At 43.4% G+C, this 21,046-nt stretch overlaps 2 protein-coding genes across 10 annotated transcripts in view; one reads left to right on the top strand and one right to left on the bottom strand.

The window, feature by feature from the left end:
- PRDX1 (peroxiredoxin 1) overlaps nt 1-21,046 on the bottom strand; it is a 341,280-nt gene that overhangs the window by 200,212 nt on the left and 120,022 nt on the right. The gene's annotated exons all lie outside the window — the stretch shown is intronic.
- Nucleotides 1-21,046, top strand: part of MAST2 (microtubule associated serine/threonine kinase 2) — a 183,384-nt gene that overhangs the window by 73,612 nt on the left and 88,726 nt on the right. For 5 of the 9 annotated variants that reach the window (XM_071809900.1, XM_071809901.1, XM_071809899.1 and 2 more), the window contains 2 exons: nt 4,065-4,096; nt 12,363-12,569. In XM_071809900.1, coding sequence (XP_071666001.1) covers nt 4,065-4,096; nt 12,363-12,569 — 239 coding nt within the window. Of the gene's footprint in view, nt 1-4,064; nt 4,097-10,419; nt 10,491-12,362; nt 12,570-21,046 lie in introns of those variants that run through there. The other 4 variants (XM_065842495.2, XM_065842493.2, XM_065842496.2 and 1 more) reach the window with 2 other exon arrangements.

The raw sequence follows: 21,046 nt of genomic DNA, 5'->3' as shown, positions 1-21,046 counted from the left end.
TTTGAGGGTTATATTGTTGACCTAGAGAGCAGGTGGCAGGGAGGCTGGCTGAAGTAATAATGGTCATATATATATATATATGTGTGTGTGTGTATATATATATATATACACACATATGTACTGGCAGCACAAATTCTCAGGGAGGCAGATGTTCTGTCAGAAGAGACAGTTTGAAGTCTTCAATGTTCCTGTGTCATTCTCATCAGGGGAATGGTCTTAATTGAAAAACCTCTTTTAGGATAAACTAGCATATTCACTTAAAGGATTCCAGCTGCACCCTGTAAATAGCATTTCAGACCAAGTAGTCTCAGCTCAGCACTCTTTTATTAGTCATCTTACCTCTTAAAATGTGAATTATTTGCTCAGGATCCATGGACATGTAATGCCAAAGTGCTTTGTGAAGTGGGTGGAAACCGGTCAGATCACACCACCTTTTTCATCATTTACTGTCTATAATAAAATAGTTAATCTGTACTCTAAGACTGATTCTGAGTAGAGTTTCATCTTTGCTATGGTACTAATAAAATGCTGTTGCACTTTTACATTTGGCATAATGATTTAATCAGTGATTTTGTAGCACTACTGCATGCGTTACAGACTACGCTGCCGTTTTCAGATGTGAGCTCTCAGTTGGCCACACTGCAGACAGTGAAGTGTTTGGCCCTTTCGAGACCCAGCGGGGTCTCCACCCCATGGGGGTATCCCCGTCTGTGCCCACCCCCTGGGGGTATCCCCATCTCTGCTCACCCCCTGGGGGTATCCCCGTCTGTGCCCACCCCCTGGGGGTATCCCCATCTCTGCTCACCCCCTGGGGGTATCCCCGTCTGTGCCCACCCCCTGGGGGTATCCCCGTCTCTGCTCACCCCCTGGGGATATCCCCATCTCTGCCCACCCCATGGGGGTATCCCCATCTCTGCTGGGCATTTCCCTGTCTCCTCTTCCCCCTGGAGATCCACGGTGTTCTCCTGACGGTGGACATCCTCAAATAGAGTCACAGGATTGTTTTGGTTGGAACAGACCCTCAGGATCATCGAGTCCAGCCATAACCCAACTCTGGCACTAAACCATGTCCCTGAGAACCTCGTCTAAATGCCTTTTGAACTCCTCCAGGGATGGTGACTCCAGCAGTTCCCTGGACAGCCTGTTCCAATGCCTGACAGCACTTTCTGTGAAGAATTTTTTCCTAATATCCAATTTAAACCTCCCCTGCTGCAACTTGAGGCCATTTCCTCTTGTCCTATCACTTGCTACTTGGGAGAAGAGACCAACACCCTCCATGCTCCAGGCTCCTTTCAGGCAGTTGTAGGCAGTGATAAGGTCTCCCCTCAGGCTCCTTTTCTCTAGGATGAACAGCCCCAGTTCCCTCAGTCACTCCCCATCACACTTGTGCTCCAGACCCCTCACCAGCTTTGTCGCCCTTCTCTGCGCTTTCTCCTCAATGTCTTTTTATGATGAGGGGCGCAAAACATAAGTGCCCTAAACCAGGTCATCAGTTGTGGCCGCAGGCTGCTCCCTTCTTGCTTCCATCTCCAGGCATTTTCTCTCTTCTTCCCTGGGATGCAACTCTTTTAGACACCAGCTCACTGGTGATCTGGGAAAAGCAAAGCCCATGATTACGCTGCTCATAATCACGTAACTTCCAGCTCGGACACTTCAGCGTTGGTTCCGCTGTTCATGGGCTGGTTGGAGGACTGTAAGAAATGCTCGAGTCCAGCTGCTTGGGGTCGTGAAGGGGAATATAAGCCTAGCACGAAATGAGGCACAGTGGAACAACAGGTATAAAAATTGATTGTTGTGATTGCGCTTTGTTGCCAAGACCACAGGGGTATTAAATTTGAGCTACTGCCTATTGATTCTACAGTTGCACTGCGTTTGTCAGGGTGGAGGTGCAGAGTGAAACAATTGCTACATGGAGAGAATAATATTTCAGTTGCATTGAGATGTCATGTGCTGGTACTTTTTTTCCTTCCTTATTTGGGAACTCTGCTGATCGCAGATTTCAAAGGATTATCTTGGGAAACATTCTCTCCTTCCTTAAGTGACTTCTCAGCCCTAATGACTGGAGCAAAGCTTGTAAATGAGCACCCTAAAGCTCAAAAATGAGAAGGCAGATAAAGAGATGTAAAGGTTGCTGCTTTTCCTTTCAGCCAGTACCTTGAAATTCGAGAGCTTTATTCACTCATTCTGAACATTTCTGAGGCCAACTGTTGGAATAAATGGAAATGTTCCATTTGAGTAGGAAAAGTACCCTCTGCTAAGCACCTTTGGTACATCAGATCTTCTTCAAAGAGAAGAGATTAAATACATCCGCTCCTATGCTGTAAGAGATATACGTAAGATATACATAAGTAATACACTATATACACAAACAGAATAATATATAACTGTATCTTACCTGTTTATCCATTTGCAGTGGCCAAAAGCTGTCATTGCTATGTCGACTTAACGTTTGGAAACTAATTATTTCTAACAAATGAGAGTGGAAGAAGTACCTTTTTAGAATATAAACCACACAACCTGTTAGAGATGCTAATGATTTATTATCTTACATACTTGAAATGTTTTGATTAGGTCTTGACAAGTTTGTCTGATGACGGGAATGGGTTTCTTGATGCTGTGAGCTGCCAGCCCTGGGATAATTCACACATGAGACTTGTTAAACTGTAGTGAAGTTTTGAACCGTAGAGAACTCAGACTTGAAACCAACAAACCAAAACCAAAAACCCATTAAATCTTAAATATGTTGTTATTTTTTTCGAGTTCTTATAGCTGTAATTTTTGGTATTTTTGATAAGTAATGTCCAATGTATTACTTAACAGACCAGTCATTGATAGCTTGTCAATAACATTGTTAATCAATTAAGTCAGCACACACACCGGCACTAAAGACAGAAAAGACGTTACCAGATTTTATGGATTTCTTGGTTTTTTCTCTTGACTTTTTAAAACGTTCAGTGAAAACACTGACATTATTATTATTATTATTATCATCATCATCATTATTATTATCATTATTATTGTCATTAATTTTTCTCTTAATGGGGATGAAACATAGAGCGGGTAGATCGCTCTTCTGCCACTCACAAACGGGACTGGGCTGGACTCCCGGGGGGCGGTGGGGCGGTCCTCGACTGGGGGCGGGGTCTCGGCCGTGGGGCGGGACTTGGGGGCGGAGTCTCGGCTGGGGGCGGAGCCTCGGCCGTAGGCGGGGCCGTAGCCGCGCGCGGGAGCAGGCTGCCACCTGGCGGCGGCCCGCGGCAGCGCAGGCCCGGCGGCCCCACTGTGCGGGGGGGACGTTGCGGGCCAGCCCCGCGGTGACCGAGCGTGGCGCTGTGTCCGCGGTGACCGGGCGTGGCGCTGCGTCCGCCGTGTCGGTGCCTGGTGTATGCGCACGGTCCGTTTCTTTCAATGAAAATCTGCGCGTTCCCGACCTTGCTTTGCTTTTACTGCTTTGGCGCGAAATGCTGTGTTTAAGTGGGAGTTGTTTCGTTGATGTTTTTCTTTTTTTGTGATATTGTATATAGCATAAATAACATGTATATAAAAAAACCAAACCAAACCAACCCAAACAACAAAATACAAAACCCACAGAAAACCAACCCCAAACAAAAAGGAAACCAAGCCAAAGCCATTCTGTTGCATTAATTTCTCCTGGTGGCGAGAATGCGCGAACACACATGCAGCAGATGCTGCCCATATTGTGTGCCACCCTGCTGGAAGTGCTTCGGATATGATGCTGATGAGGTGTGTGGGACAGAATTAATCGCTGCCTTATACATGTTTAGGCTTGAATTTCAAAGTGATATTCGCTCTGTTGAGTGCTTATGGCTTTGTGAACGCAAAGGCAATGATTATTGAGATGAGACGAGTAGCTCTTGTACCCCAGGCTGCGCTGCGAGCGTGGGCGGATTCACCTCTTGGGGTGCTGTGCGCAGTTATGCACTGAGCACACGTTCAGAAATTACCAGCTTTTTATTAATTTCCCCATAGTCATTTATTGATGAATGAGTAATGTATAATAACAAGTAAAATTAACTCAAAGTTCTCTTTATTTTTCTTTCCAGAAGGAGCTCAGTCTCCCCAGAAGAGGAAGCTTGTAAGTATAATTATTTTTTTATTCATTGATTTGTTTTGAACATATATAGTTATTCATTTATGGAAATAATTTAAATGGGCAGATATTTTGTTTTCCCTGTTAGCATTGTCAAGAATCTACCATGCGCTTGGAACAGCTCGCTTGCATTTCTCCGAGACCGAAACCTCTATTCATTTCCTTAAGTGTAGTAAGAAAAGCAGCAGCAGTGTAAGCTTACTTGTAATTACCAGCTTGAGCTGATCCGGGTATGGGAGTAGCTGCGGTGTTGAGTGCTGCTTGCACTGACCATGGTTGAAGTGACTCCCCAGAAGTCACTGATTATTTATGTGACATGGACAACTTTGATTGCTGCTCTTCAAACAGCCTGGTGACAGAAATCCAAGTACACGGCTGGGGGCGGGCAGGTCAGGTGTTTGCGGGGCAGTCAGTGTACAGATATTTCAACTACGTCGCCGATATTGGAAAAAGTAGGCTTTTAAAGATGTGGTTTAAACAAACTAATTTAAAAAGAAATGTATTATGATGTTTGAAGAATTTTAGCAAGCTAACTGTGTTTCAGTGATACGAGAGAAGTCGCCTTCTACTGTTCTGCTTGCAGATTTATGGTGGAAGAAATTGTGGTGTGGATTGCATGATATAAAAGAGAAGGTTTCTGTCCTGCCTGCTGTTGCGTTATGGTTTAAAATTCTTTCCCAAAACTTGCAGACTACAGACATGAAGCCCACAAAAGCACATATAACCTTTCTTCCTCATGTTTCTGGTTCTAATGAGATGTGATTTTCAGTCTTTTACCATAAGCTTTCCCCTTTGTGTACGAAGCAGTGTTTGGATAAAGCAGCGTTTGGAAAGTGCCAGTGATTCAGGGCTGAACAATACAGTGGATCAAAAGGCCTTTTTTTTTCAAATGGGGCATGGCCAGACCTTTTTGTTTAGTTCATATGACAACGATAAACCAGCCAGGGAGTTATTTAAAGAATATGAAAAACCGACTGAGTTATTTTTTACCCAGTGTGCCTTAGAGCGGAGCGTAACTGTATTGGATAGATGTTTAAGAAAGGTGCTGGTCATGATTTGAAGATCGCGAACGTCCTCTGAATAAATGGGGGAATGGTGAGATACAAATAGGCGTTTTGTTTGATGTAACTTAGATATTTTTGTACAAAACTGTTGGAATTGAAATTGAGGATGCCAGAGATATTCCCAGCCCTCGGCCAAGCGTGGGGGTGAGCATGACCCAGAACTACTCCTGCGTTTACATTGGAAATACCTGAGATACAACTGAAGTGCTTCAAATGTGTAGTGTTTTATTTAGCAGGAACTAAACCAAACGACTGGGGTTCTTTTCTATATTGACTTAACACCTTCAGTTTTCATTGCTTCAGTTTTCTTCCACGGGCGAGTGCCTTTTGAGCCATCACTGTCTGAAGAAATTTAGCAACCCGTGTCGAGGAGATCCAGGCCATCAATTTTAAACACAAGGTTGCAACTACTAGGGAGACTGAAAATCTATGAAGAATTGAGATGTCTTTGGTTAGTTGCCCGTGTTATCTAGTTGATGATCTAATTGCAGCTTTTGGAGCCACAGATTCTGCAGTTAATTCTACCAGATGATTTCAGTAGTGTGTATTTGTCTGTTGATGCCGTACTGCTAGGCATGCAGGCTCGCTGAAAAGGGTCTCATGGAGCTGATGTACTTGATTGTGTATCCCAGTACCAGAGTGTGTATCCCAGTACCAGAGTGTGTATCCCAGTACCAGATTGTGTGTCCCGGTACCAGATTGCGTATCCCAGTTTCAGATTGTGTATCCAGTACCAGATTGTGTATCCCAGTACCAGAGTGTGTATCCCAGCACCACATTGTGTATCCCAGCACCACATTGTGTATCCCAGCACCAGAGTGCTTGCTTGATTTAAAAAATAATCCACTCTTAGCCTATGAATCAGGAATTAGAGAAATTTATATCAAGAAAGGGCATAATTGTAATCTGTGTGTGTACGTATGTTTAAAATATACATATAATACGTATACATTTGTTTAACCATTTGGTCAAAAAAGGTGGCCTAACGATGTGTACTTAAATACAGACCATAGGCAGTCCTCAGTTCTTCTGGAGGCGTTTCCCTGCCTGAATGAACAGTGAACCTCGTACGCAAAAATAAACTCTGAAAAGAAAACGTGTTGTGGAAAGGTGGTGCTGTGCTGGAGCTGGTGAGTAGGGACGGTTATGGCTGTGGCTACATCCTGGCTCCTCGACTGTCATTCACTGCCTTCTGTTGGCTGGCAGGAGCAGGAGCAGGAGCAGCCATCGATAGGAGGATGGAGTGTCTGGCTGGGAGCCACAAGCCCTCAAGAGGTGTCTCCATTTTCTGCACAAACTCCAGCCTTTGCGGCAGCTCAGTAGCGACTGTATTATATAGAAATATACAGCCCTTCAGTGTTTTTCTGTGTGCTCAGTCTTGGGGCTGGGGTGCATTTACTACTTTAAAAAGATGGTATTTGGAGAGGAAATAATTATCTGCCAGCCAGCCAGAAGCAGAAGGAAGACTTGGTTGGTGCTGCTTGCGAGGTGATTGCTGTGGCCGATTGTTGAGTTGGAAAGGTCAGGGACTCTGGATTAGCTCGGGTGTTTGTCATTGCCCAATAGAGAAAGGTGAGCTCTTCCTCACAATGCTTCTAACTTTATCTGACTCGTATTGCTTGGGTCAGTATTCGCTCCTTGTTCACGAACCGATCGTAGGCACGGACAACAGCAGTCGCTGTGGTTGGTTGTGCAAAGGAGAAGGAGTGGAGTCAGATATCTCAGTATTTTTGGCAGGAGAGCATAAGGAATCTTGTCACCTGAAGAAAACCGTGGGTAGAAGCTGAACAGAATCAATGGCGGATGGAGCCTGTGAAGTGTGTTATCAGCGACTCCGCTTCCATGTCAGCGAAGGGAGCGCACTGTACATGATGGCTTGGCCCTGCAGTCTGATCTTGAAATAATCAGCCCGGAGCGAGCAGGCGTGTAAAACAGATGGGGAATTGTACGCAGGGTGACATTACGGGGAATACCAGATAATTTAGGTACCGTTTTGTTGTCAATGTGCTTAAAGTGTGTGTGTTTGTGTTGGGAGGTTATGTTTAATACATTAAAGGAAACTATACTCAACTGAGTTGTAGGCTGCAAAGAGGTTGAATAATAAAATATGAGAACAGGAACGAGTAGTTATATCCTGTCTCTGGTGTGGTTCAATAATCAGAGTTCAAAGTTTTCCTTTAATAAATTATGCATAAAAATGTATTGCTTATGTTTTTCCCATGCTTTGTTCACAAAAAAATAATTACCATTCATGAATATTTTCTTTAATTTCAAATAGCAAACGTGAAGTGCTGGACCCAAACTTTGATCTCCATCGTATTAGTGGAAGTGATTTAATTATTTTCCCCCATTATCCTTTTCTGTTCTTCTTTGCCGTGTGCAGGGATTGTTTTTTGCTGTGCACCTGCACATGAGGCGCATTAGGGACGTTCCGGGCTTGAAAGGACAGAGGTGGGGACACGCGGCTCGTAGCGAAGCGCTCGCGTGTGTCTGTGTGTGCAGCGGGAACTCAGCATCAAAAAGACCCGGCTGCGAACCCCACGTTCCCATTGCGGCCGCAGGATGCGCAGCACCACCCTGGAGCTCGCTGCTGCTCCTCATTGCCTCCCCAGCTAATCAGCGGTCAATGCATCGAGGTGGGCTTGTATTTGAGCCATCGGTTTCTTGTTCCGCACCCCATTTTTAATCCCTTTTAACATGAACTTTATTCATGTTTTTTATGAAAAACGTGGCTTTATATTTGAAATCCTCACGGTTTCTTAGGGTTACTATCTTGTGTTGCTGTCGTTTTCGTGTATTCTAAACATGAAGTTTTCTGAAAAGAAAATATTGATTTCTGACTTCGTATCTAAATTTGAAACGAGTACTTTGCTCAGCAAACTCAATTTGCTAAACCAGTTTTTAATTTCAGATGCAATGCGGGTTATTTTTGTTAACTTTTTCTTGCTGTCAACCATCTCTATCAAATCTTTAAAGTCTGCATGCAAACAGAGAAAGAACACGGAGGCATGAGAAGTATGAAAAATTACTATAATCCAAAATAGATCCAGTAGAAATACACATTTAAATAAACCAAGTATTACAAAGCTCTGTTTTGATTGTGATAGGTGCTGGTAAGAAATAGTGTTTAACTCAAGTTTTTCTGTCTGTCTGTATGCAACGTGGTAACCAACGTAATAGTGTTTGCTAAAGACATTGTAAGGATTTTGTGGTGGTCTTTATTCCTTCTAATTTATGTTTAAGGCATTTTATGTCCACTATTGGGCTTGTTTTCTCTCCCTCCTCCTCTGCACTCCCCTTCTGCTTGTAAACCTCCAAAGTCTCTCAGTTTCTACAGCCCTCGACATTTCACGGGGTGTTTCATTAAACGAGCCTTCATCAGAATTGTTAAACTTATCCCCTGACAATGAAACAACACACAAACGCACCAAGGAACTTCTTTGGGAGGATACATTGAATACCAGTTTATCTAAGTTTCTACTTGGATTCTTCTTAATCCTTAGACCTTGGAAACAACAACGAGTTTGCAGGAAGAAGGAAAATAATCTGGCCTTCAGTGCTGGTTTGTGTCTTTATCTCAGCTCAGGTGCTGGGGGGATTTCCTCTGTATCTGCAGATAAATGGAGGATATCATTCCATTTCTGCGCATCTGTTTCTGCCGGGATTGATCGACACCGCTTCCCCGCCAGGAGCGAGTGTTTGTGCCTCAAGTGCGGAGAGGCCAAAGTGCTGGAAATGGAGAAAAAACACGGTGCTGGAAAGGAATAGGGAGTTTTGCTACCTTTGTGCTCTGTTCTGTCTTAGATCTGGAGGTGGAGTAAGAAATCATGGATCCATCCAGTGAGTTTGCTTCTGATACTTTTTATAGATGGGGAGAGAAATGGGTGGCATTTTTTGGCCGCTCCATCCTTCCCAGAGCACAGGGGCAGGGGATCAGAAATAACCCGCTATGTGGGGCCGGCTCCGCGGGTGGAACGAGCCAGAGGAGCATCGCTATTCATATCTTAGCCTTTAAAATAATTTGAAAGCATGGTTTCTATAAGCGATTTAGTGAATAAGGGGGTTTTAGTGTTCTGTATATACTGTGATCTCAGAGACAAAGGATTTACAGAGGTGTTCATCAAGGATTTTTAAGTGAGAAAAGTACTTTCTGCAGTTTTTATTATTGAGTTTCCACTACTTAACTCAGGTTCTCGTTTAGTAAGTATAATAAAATCCTACATAACATACCAAGTTCATACGTTTTGTTGCTTGCTGAGCTTTCTTACCCTCAAGGCACACGGTTATGAGTTGTAATCTGGAATTTGACTTGGTTGATGATGCCTAAATACAGTGTTAAACACGTTGAAGTCTATCGAAGAGATATATTTGGAAATTTTTTTGGGGAAAGCTGCCTTCTTACAAACACACATTTAAAAACCGTTGGACATTATTTTGGGACAGTTTTGTTAATAGCACAAAATTGATTTTGAGCTGATTGAAATTGCCATTTGCAAAGAAAAATGCAAGACTTGCATTGTACCAGGGAACATCGTCTCCTAATAAAGGTCGTTCCCCTTGGCTCCCCAGGCTGCTGCCATTGCTCTTGCTCTGTTTTCCGTGCTAGAATTCATCAAGTTTGTAGCTGGAGCACAACTCGGGAGTTCCAGGAGGTGATTTAAGCTTAAGGCTGTGCTGGCTAGGAGGGGATTGATTTCGGAGCGGGGGTGGCTGGGGTGTCCCCGCCGGCCGGTGGCACCAGCTGCTCCGTGCGGCGCGGGGGCCTCGCTGCCTGTCACCCTGTGACTTTCCAAGCTGCTGCGTGAGGTCTCTGCCAGAGCCCTGTCCCGCGGGCCATCGCTCCCTTTGGCTCCCTTTGCTGTGCCGAGAGCGGCTGTTCCTGCTCCTTGAACCCGGGACAAGTTTAGTTGCAGATTTACCGCGGCCTCAGCCCCAGTGCGTCAGGACTCTATTGGCGGCAGGGCAGGATTGTGCCTTGGACTTTTCCGTGCCTTTGTTTCGTACTCGTGGGCTTCATTCCCTTTCTCTGGATGCTACAAGGAGCCTCATAGAAGAGCTATTTTTTTAATAAGCAGGTTTTTGATGTGAGCTGTGTGATGAATCTGGACTCTTCCTGAACTGCGGAGGTCCCTGTGACACTGGGGGTGTGTGGAGAGCTGGGAGTCGCACTGGTTGTTGTGTGCCCTGCGCTGGAGCGATAACGAAGGGCTCTGCTTGCCGGCTCTAAGCCTCTTAGGCTGGGAAGGAGCAGGGTGTATTCGCACAATGCTGAAACGGAGGAAGCAGAGGCTCGGAGCCCCATCTCTGCGGATCCAGTAAGGACTGTCGGGCAAAATCATTGCACTTAAACATTGCAAATTGAAACTATGAACAAAAACAAGGCAGAATTTTCTGTGGTTGGCAGGCGTTGCTTTTGTTTGTTAGAACTTTATCTGTCATGCTTATTTGGCTGGACATGGAATTTCATTTTACTTTTGTACAGCATTTACCATAGATTATAGCCAAAAAAGAGCAATATTTAATCGTTTTTAAATGGGGTAAATTCTGGTTAGATTTTGTACCAAGCATTAATTAATGTAGTAAAACCAAATGTTTGTAACTCTTTCGAGTTTGATCACTTTGTGATTAAAAAGTACCTTTAATAATCTGCCAGAAAGCAGGGCTCGAATCTCCAGAAACCTTTGCTGCCTTTGTTATCATTTTCAATTAAGAATGCTATTGAAAACATTATATTCGATGAAAAGAGAATCCTTATTTACATTTCTACACATGAAACTGAAACAAGCAAATTCCTTTTTAACGCTTGCATCCTTTATAAATGCCTTGAAATCTACCAATTTGAACCGCTGTTTATGATATTCATGATTATATTTATTAGCGCTATGCGTTAAACTTAAAGAAATTGCATATTAATAGTCTGTGTATGGGCAGAGGAGGTTAAATGACCGTCACATAGGCAGCGAGGGGAGGAGCAGAGTCAGAGGCAGCTTAACCTTTCCTGTCTATGCCTGGAAAGCTCATCAGCTCCTTAAGCAGAGATTGCTGCCGGGGAGGATTTCCACTATGGAAAGGTTACTTGCTGGCAATTATTTGGATTCATTAGGAAATTTAAAACAAGAAAGATTGATAAACACGCTTGACCTCTGGACTTTCAGTGTAAAATGTCTGAGTGGTAAACAAAACTGCAGCGTGCCCCAGATTTCCCTTTTGTGCTTAGGTAGGGTAAATAGAAACATTTTTTTAATCCCTCAGTCAGAATAAAAGTTATAGTTGTAAAAATACAGCGGCACTAGTTTGTATTCTAATGCACAAGCAGGCTTTATAACACCCATGTTTGTAAGTTAACTTTTACTCTGTTTCTAGTGAAGGGCATCTCGTCGTATATAGTTCAATAAAGTAGGTGTCTGAACTTGTTTTATATATATATATATATATATATATATATATATATATATATATATATATATGTAGAAGGCTGTTGGCAGCTTTTTGGAAAGCAGCTGCTTTGGGCCATTTCCTGTGCTCCCCGTGTGCACCCATGGGTGCTGGCGGCTCACCCTGCTGCTGTAATCCCAGTGCTGCGCTATAAATGAGGCACTGAACCGCTTTGTGCCTCAGTTTCCCCACGGCTAAAATTAGAATAAAGCCATTTTGCAGCGCTGCTTCCAGGCTTAATCAGTTGTTGTTATAAAACACTGCCGGTGTTCCATGTTGTTTTCAGTTAATGGTTTGGATAATTGGTGTTTTCGCAGTTGTATCTTTCTATTCTTGCAGCAGCCGTGGCACGGACCCATGGCTCCCAAACCTCAATCTGTGAAGGCTGTGATAGAAATGCTCCATGTCCTTTACTGGTGCCATTATCAACTTTGTACGTTTTTCTCAATTAGAAGTTTTACATGAAGGATTGACAGGGTTGTGTGTTCCACAAAGCCTGGGAATCACTACAAAATAAAAAGGATTTAGCTAATTCGAGATTGGCAGAGTTTCATAGTGAAAAAATAACATCGCATATGACTAACAAATACATTTTGATTTGTATGATAATCAAAACCATGACTTTTGACCACTTATTGCATTTATTAAGAAGATATAACTGGTGTTTTGGAAATATATCTTGTTTCTTTATCGAAACAGAAGATGTGATAGTGACTCCGATCTGTTTCTTTTCTGCTGTGGTACCTTGTCAGAATCTCCTCTCCTTTGTTGTCCCGCTGCCGAGGAGGTGACGTCCAGCAGCACACGTTCTCTCCTACACCTGCTCCAGCTCCGCAGCACCTTAAATTCCCATTCAGTGCCGATTGTGCGCTTGTTACTTCTCCTCTAGTGTTTTACCTGAGCTCACAAGCCCAGAGCAACCCGTCTAGCCCATGCCACAGCCATCCTTTCCAGTGGAGGTAAGGAGAGGTATCAACCAGGAACTTCTAACAGTTTGGTGTTGCTGTAACCTTTTATGAACTTACTTACCAGCTTTATAGCTGAAGAGAATAATCTCTAACAGAAAGGAACAGCTTTGTAGTCTTAATTTACTTCCAACCATTTAGCGTTCAGGTTGATGTTGCTTGTTGGTACGAATTTTTCTAGTTCATATGTAGTTTAAGGCCCTATGCAGGAAAGAGGATAAAAAGAGGTAAGGAATAGGAACTTGTCTACCAGTGTGTGCATGCAAATTCCCGGTTGTAGCTTGTGCTGGCTTCCCAGTGCATGTGCAGCAAAGGAACCCTCACAGTCATCGCTCATGTCAAGAAAACCAACTTAAACCAGCCTAGAGTGGGGTCCTTAGAAAGCCCAGCCTGGAGCAGTGGGTGTGTAATAACACGCTGCGCTCTGTTCTCTTGCTTGTAAATGCACAGGAGTGTCCTGTGGAAGCCAGCAGGCTGAGGTCTCTGTCTCCAAGCATGGGCTCTGCAAAGCTTAACGAGTAAAATCAGGCCTGTTAGCAGGCTTAAAGATGGGGTGCAAGAGTTTGTAAATGGGACAAAATAAAGTCCACACCAGCTCAGTTTGTATTGAAGCGTTTAAGAGCTTGACTGGTGTATTTTTTCTCCAGGATTATCTCTCCCTCCTTTGTGTGCGTGGTTATGAAATCCGAGCTCTGTGGTACCTACTGAAAACTGGAGCCAGCAGACCCATGGGAGTTCGCATGCTGCAGAGTGGGTGTTGCTGCTCAGATTTCAGTTGCTCATCAGGTGGTAATTCAATCGCCCCTGAACCCAGACTGTTATTTCAGAGGGAGATTGCTTTTGCTGGCCAGCTCTGCTCGGAGTAACAAGAAAATGTGAAGTTGAGCTATTTTAGGCATCTGTCCCTCTAATGGAGAGTAACATACATTACATCTGTTGGGTGGAAATCAGGCTGTCAGCAGAGGAAAGGGATGGTGTGTGTGGCCGTCCTTGTTCTGTGCTGCCGTGGGCAGAGCGGTTCCCCCCGGCCGCGTTCCCTGTGCGTTGGCCAGACCTGGGGGAAGATCTTAATAAGGTGCTTGTTTGGCAAGGCTTGCAGTGCAATGAAGGGCGGTGACTAAAGAGCAGACTCCCAGCATTTTAATGGTATTGACATCAATATCGCTTTAAGTTATTTTTTTGTTTTATTTTGCTTTTTAAATGTAAGTGCTGGTCCTGGTTAATGTTCCTTTACAAGGGTGATGAAATGCAATTAAATGCTGTTTGACATTGGGGCTAATGAACAGACTTGTAAATGCTAATTAATTATCAAAATTAGATTATTGTTAAAGGTCATTGAGAAGTGTTCTTTCTGGAGAAGCTGTTAATGATTATCGATTATTTTCAAAAACCTTTTTGGTATTTACTGCTTTTCTTCCTCTGAGAATCCTTCAATCTTCAGGTTTTAACATGGGTCAGTGAATCATTTTCTCTTTAAGAATAGTTCATAGAAAAGTCTTAATTATATCCCACTGTTACTATGGACTCTTAACATTTGTCACATATGGGGACGTTCAGCCATCTGCTCTCTATATACTGACTGGTTGATGATTCACAGATACATGGTTCTGTGGAAGAGCTTAGGTCTGCTATAATAACTTTTTATTTTCGTCCTCGCTGCTTTCACCTGTGCAGCTCTTGATCCCGTTTTATCCTGCGGGGCTTTGTTGTAGTGCTGTTTACTTGGTTACGGTACCAGTGCCGACCATTCCTGCTCGTTAGAGCAAAGTTCCTCTGGGTCCTTACTGCTCTCCCCAATCTGCTCAGCTTGACACCCCCGGTTCGCCAGGCGGTGCAAGTGATACTGGGAACTGGTGGAAAATGGCACTAAAAGAGTGTATGCCTTCATTTTAGATGTTTATTTTTACCACCAGTGTATTTCACTTATAGTATTGACACAGCCTTCCCCTTCTTGCCTGTTTTCCTGTTGATATTTTTACATGGATGGATGAACTGTTGGTGCATCTGACATCAAGTGCGTTCTACAGCTACTTCATGCCTTCTGACAGAATTAACCTAATTAAGAGTGAAAGTATTTTGCACATAGCCTTGAACAACTGGAAAGAATGGAAACCTTTCAAAAGAGTAAAAGGAAATGTGAAGCGGCACGATTACAATAAAAACTTGATAGCAGGTGAAGTCAGACTGCTATATCGATAGAACCACGGGTTGGAATTGAGGTCGTGTATCTTTAGGAAGAAAAGAGAATGGTGTCCAAAATTAAACCAAAGCCTTGGCTCATACTTGGGATCTGGCTTTCGCTCTTCTAGGGGCAGCAGCGAAGTCAAGTTACTGAAGGAGAAAATGAGGCCGTGTTTCACAGCTGGTCCTCTTTATGAGTTGGCAGGTCTTTGTAGCTTATTACCCCGTATTTGTCTGAAATATAGATTTACAGCTTTTCTTGATGTCAAGTTACTTAGAAGACATGATGAATAAATTGTTGTAACTTAGTAGTGATGGGATGGGCCATGAGATTAAAGGAACGTGCATTTCCATGACCTTCTGTGTCACCCTCAGCAAGACATAAACTGGTTTCAGTACTTTGGGTAACAGGTTGATTTGTGGTCACAAGGGTGAACGTGTTCTGGTGCTGCATTTCTGCCTCTGGGTGCAGCAGGTGAGGTGACATCTCAGTGGAAATTTGCTATATCCTAACAAACCAAGGGAAGAGTTGGGTTCAGATGGATTATCCAAGGGATATTTTCTCATGCGTTTTGATTTCAAGAATTCGTGTTCTTACAGGGCTATATAGTAGATATTATTTTATCAGAATGTTTTCCCATGGAGGTTCTACCCTTAATAATGTCTAGTGATAATAACTATTGATTTTTGTATAGCTTTGCAGAATAGCTTCATAGTTTGTTTGTGGTTGTTCTTTCCAGCCTGTCCACTATCTGGTCACCGTTTCTGAATGTGATAGTGGTCAAATCCTTGCTGTCTTATTTAAGTAAAACAAAATGGGAAACCTAATGTTCCTCCAAAACACTCAGTGTTTGAGCACAGTACATAATTACTTGATCAGTGTGTAATTACAATGTTAGGAGTTTTATATAATTGGGATTTTATGGACATCTGTGATATAATTTAGGAGCGTATTAGTTTATTTGCATAAACCCCCTATTCTAGGAAACAAGCATTTAATCAATAACTGTGGTAAGTAACAAGAATATGCTATACATAGACATTCAACAGATGTACTGGGAGGGGTGTCTGCCTTTATTTAAAGACTTTTTCGTATAAGCTGTTGCAGTGGGTGAGAGGAGACCTGCATTTAGAGCTGTGGCTCGTCTGGTGCATGAGCGTGATTTGGGACGCGGCGGCTGCTGCAGGGAGACACAGAATCCCAGAATGTGAGGGGTTGGAAGGGACCTGGAAAGCTCATCCAGTGCAATCCCCCATGGAGCAGGAACACCCAGCTGAGGTTCCACAGGAAGGTGTCCAGGCGGGTTTGAATGTCTGCAGAGAAGGAGACTCCACAACCCCCCTGGGCAGCCTGGGCCAGGCTCTGCCACCCTCACCAGGAACAAGTTTCTTCTCATATTTATGTGGAACCTCTTGTGTTCCAGTTTGTACCCGTTACCCCTTGTCTTACCATTGGTTGTCACCGAGAAGAGCCTGGCTCCATCCTCCTGACACTCCCCCTTTCCATATTGATCCCCATGAATGAGTCCCCCCTCAGTCTCCTCTTCTCCAGCTCCAGAGCCCCAGCTCCCTCAGCCTTTCCTCACACGGGAGATGCTCCACTCCCTTCAGCATCTTGGTGGCTGCGCTGGACTCTCTGCAGCAGTTCCCTGTCCTTCTGGAACTGAGGGGCCACAACTGGACACAATATTCCAGGTGTGGTCTCCCCAGGGCAGAGCAGAGGGGCAGGAGAACCTCTCTGACCTACTGACCACCCCCTTCTAACCCACCCCAGGTACCATTGGCCTTCCTGGCCACAAGGGCCCAGTGCTGGCTCATGGTCACCCTGCTGTCCCCAGGACCCCCAGGGAAGGGATGGGTGTCCCGGTGTCACACCGAGGGGTGGGGATGGACACATCCCCCTCGTGTCCGCAGGTCTCCTGTGAGACTTTGGCTCTTTATCTTGACGATGGTCTTGTAACTCCCATCCTTCTACTTCAAGGCAGGAGCAGAAATCCCTTCCAGAGTATAAGGCCGTATTCTGGGCATGTGCCACCCCGAGTCACCTGTGGTTTGGGTTTTGAAGACTACACGTATTTTACAACAGCAGGGCAGCACCTGCAGACAGAAGTTCCGTATTTTTAGGGAAGATAAAAAACATTTCAGAATTCAAACTTGATGAAGTTCTTTGTATTTTTTATTTGGAAATACCTCAAGGCTTGTCAAGAGTTGGTGGTAGTTTCCTCTCTCTACTTAAATTTCCTTTTATTTTAAAAGCTCTTGATGCAGGTTTTAAGAGTTGATTTTAGTTAGAATTTTCTATTTGACAAATGTCAGAGGATTAACAAAGAGGGCTTGAAAGACATTTGGAAATTGTTCATTTTTGCAGTAAGTGATATCTTCCTGGTTTAGTGCTTGATTTGATGCAGGTTCTGCTTTCTTAAATGCACTAAATAATTGGTCAGAGTTGCCTGCAAGACAGCGTAATGTCACTTTTGGAAACCACGTAAATAAGCAATTCAGGAATAATGAGTAACAGAACAACTTTGTGAATATATCATTATGTATAATGTGAAATGCTGAATTTTGAATAGGTAATCTACTGAATTGTAATCTACATCTCACATTGAATGAATACGTTTCCAAGAATTCGTTTATTTTTTAATGGAATTTTTTCACTTTATTCCTTTTCTTCAGTGCCAGTTATTATTCTTGGGAATAGTTTTTCCCATCTAGGAGATGGAGCTATGATTTTTTCACGCGGAGACGTGATGTAAATGCTACAATCCCTGTGTCCCGCCTGGAGCTGCAGTGGCGGAAGAGTTAAACTCTGGGTTTACAGCCCGAGGTGTGAATTCCTGTCCCGTTCCAGCCTCACTTGGCCCCCTCTGCGGGCCCACTTGTGAAGGATAACCTGCTGATCTGACCTGGGAAATCGGAGAACGCACTTGTGACTTCAGGAGCTGGAGGCCTATAATGTCTGCTGGCCGTTTCACCTATAAGCCAAGTGGTTTATAACTGTTTTTCTCAGTATGATTGTGTTTGACGGCTGGGATCTGCTGGTGCGCCGGCATGTGAGCCAACTCATGGGCCGGCTGGCACGGGCTAGAACTTCTAGTGAGGAACAAAAAGCTCAGAGGTTTTGAAGAGACTATAGGAAATATTGAAGCGTTGCTTTTTCTGTCCTTATCCTCAAATAACAGTGATTTCCTCAAACAAAAGTAGTGCGCTCAGTTATCTACAAAAGTGTTCCTTCCACATAGTTCCTCCCTCAAAGACCTTTTGATCTTGAATACAGATATAGAAACAACCCACGTGCTGAAAGATTCCTGGCAAGAGAATCATTCTGAGAAAGAAACATATATTCATAACCAGGCAGTCATGTGTTTATTATTGTTGGTAGATGGTTCCATGCATCTTCCAAAACTTGTCTTTAATTGTACTGTGAGGCAACCAGGTGCTATTTTTACTTTTGACTTGGAAAGGCGGTGAGTGTGCAAACAGGGCCGTTAATGTCCCGCTCTGTAGCACTAACACTGAGTACCTGGGCTCAGTTTAACAGACCCGAGCTGAGGAGGAACAGTGAGTGGCACAGCTGCTTCCTTAGTGAGCAGGAGATCCCTTTTAGATCCGTTTTCTTGGAAAAATTACTGTTGGAAGCTGTGAGTTGCAATTTCTGATGTAGTGAGATAAACCGTTGAGCAGATCAACATTAAACTGGAAGCACAAGGGAAGTTTAGAACACGAAGATTTCAGGGAAACATTGCACCAGTTTTTGGAATTCTGTGCTATTTCAGCTGTGTCCACCTGCTCTGAACTAAGCTGGACTTTTATCTTAAAGTTAAGCTCTTTTTTGAATGTTCAAAACTGTACCGTGCCAGACCTGCAAGAGACCTTCACCTCTATAGCGTATCCTTTTGTGCTCTCCTTTCTGCTCCCCTTTTCTTCAGTATCTCTCTATTCTTGCTTTTGTTTGTCCACCTAAAACATGCTTGTTCTAACCCTCCAAGTTCTCTTTTCCCCTCATTTATCCCCTAAAATTTTGCTACATTCGCCAGTGGTTATTATTCAGTCATTCAATCCCTTGTGTGGCACTCGAGAGCATAATCTTCTAACCTAGTTTACATTACACTGTCGTTATGAATCATTAATGTTCTAAAATAAAATCTTCAAACCGTAATTTTGCCGTGGTGAAAGAGCTCTGGGTGCTTTTGTTTTCCTGCCTGTCCTCCCCGTCCTTCCCTTTCTTCAGAGCATGGGTGTTATTGATCCACGGGCTGGGAAAGACCTGCTGTGCAATGAGAGCCGTGCTGTCTCTGGGCCGAGATGGGCAATTACTTATATAAATACTAAAAAGGAAATAAAACCAAGTTGTGTAAGTTTTTCTTTTGATTCTATTAGACCAGCTGCACCGGTAGAAGTGATGATGCGTGCTTGTGTTACAGCTTGCCTGAGAAAGTCAATATCATTCTTGTGCTCTCTATTATGTTGTTCCTATTTTTGTGTTCCTGTGATTCTCGGGTTTGTTTGGCAATAGATGAGAAATTTAAGTTAACAACAGAATGGATCAAGTTATAATTCTCAGCGAAGTTTTAGGGCAGAAAAGTTCAACCAAAAGAAATCTGGTAGAAATCCGTATCAGCTTTCCTCTGTGCTTCATTTTAACGCGACTGTGCGTTCATTCTGCTTCCGAGAAACCAGAAGATTCCAACATCAATGTCCAATTTTCCAAGTGAACCAACACATCCCAGCAGTGTTGCTTTAAGTCACCAATGTCTGCATTGCCCTCGCAGAGAACATACTATTAATTTGACCAGAATGGAGCTGATTACAGCCGAGTTCCTCCTTGGCACAGAGGACCAGCCCATGGGGACGTGTCCCAACCTGTGCCCCGCGGCTTGGTGTGCGCAGCCTCCTCCCGAGCAGCATGGATCGCAACACCGCGACCGGGCGCTTCTGCAACCTCCCCCTCATTAAAAACACCAGCAGGCGCAGAACGCACCGCAGAAGGCCCCAGTCTACTTTTTACGTGCTGCTCTTGTAAGTGGTTGGGATTGTGGAAAGTGCTTTGTTTAACAAGTTTGCAAGCCGTGATTTCTCAGCAGAAACTGCGTTCTCAGCCAAGCAGGTGCTCTTGGTTTGTGGGCGTGATCTGTGAGTCCCGGCGTATCTGTTTGTTTTGTAGTTTGCATGTTGTACCAAATAATTTGCAGCTGGGAATATTATTTGCTTTTATTACCAGTTGCATTTTATAGGTAGGGCATTAGAAAATACAAAAAATGTGAATAAATTTTGCATATTTTTTCTCCCTTCTCCCAATAAATCTGTCTAACGCAAACTCTGCTGATGAAAATATGGAAGAAGAAAGTGAGTATAAGATGAGTATTTCCATTTATCTGAATTTTCTTTTGTCTTTCTATCTGATATGGTTTAAAAGCTTATTGCCGAGGTGGGCTAAATAAATCATGTTTATTTAAAAATGAGCAGTTCTGTTATATATTTTTATTTCTAGCTGTATTAGTTTAGATTTATTTGTGCCATTTTTAATGAGTTACGCTATAGTGTAGTAAGATTTAGCCTTGCAAACTTCATTTTTTGGTATTTTACAATGATTTTTTTTTCTGGAAACTGCAGAAATCTTGTAGAGTTCCTTATCTGCCTGTTCTGTAGTTTATTTCAAATGAGATAATTCATTTGGGGCCAATTTATCTTAACTTGTTAAATCCGATCCCGCGTTCCAGACCTCTTACATGTATGTCCCTATTTATATATAGGTGGACATAAAGGTTAGGAATCTTATATATCAACCAAATATCTTCTTTAGAAGAGCTTCTAAACATTATGTATGCTTAAGGGAATGTTACGTTTGTAATGCACCACTCTTATAGGTTTCCCAGGATCACTGTAATACAGTTTATAGAGATGCATCGATCTGTAGTGATATAAATTCAGTGTTCCAGGCTCGTTCTCATGTTCGTTCTGTCGGGTACATTAGATGTTTCTCAGAGGTTCAGAACCTCGAGTATCTGTTTGCCTGCCGGTCAGTGATGTTATCATGGCTTTTCCAGACTTGAAAATTAAAAACGAAGCTTCCTCTGTGAAGATGTTATCACTAAAATAGAGACTGATTGATGTTAAAACCTCATGGCCAAATGAGGATGTCATTCTGCCTTGCAGACTGGATGAACTCTCCTCTTCTTGCATCCCAGCCCCCCTGATGTTCCTGATGGTTCTGATTTCTCATGTCTCTTCTGCACCACGACTTATTTTGTGAAGTCTATTCTTATCCCGTGCTCTAACTTCATTAAGAA

Source organism: Patagioenas fasciata, chromosome 6, assembly GCF_037038585.1.
Source record: "Patagioenas fasciata isolate bPatFas1 chromosome 6, bPatFas1.hap1, whole genome shotgun sequence".
Lineage (NCBI taxonomy): Eukaryota > Metazoa > Chordata > Aves > Columbiformes > Columbidae > Patagioenas > Patagioenas fasciata.
This window is presented reverse-complemented; position numbering and strand designations above follow the sequence as displayed.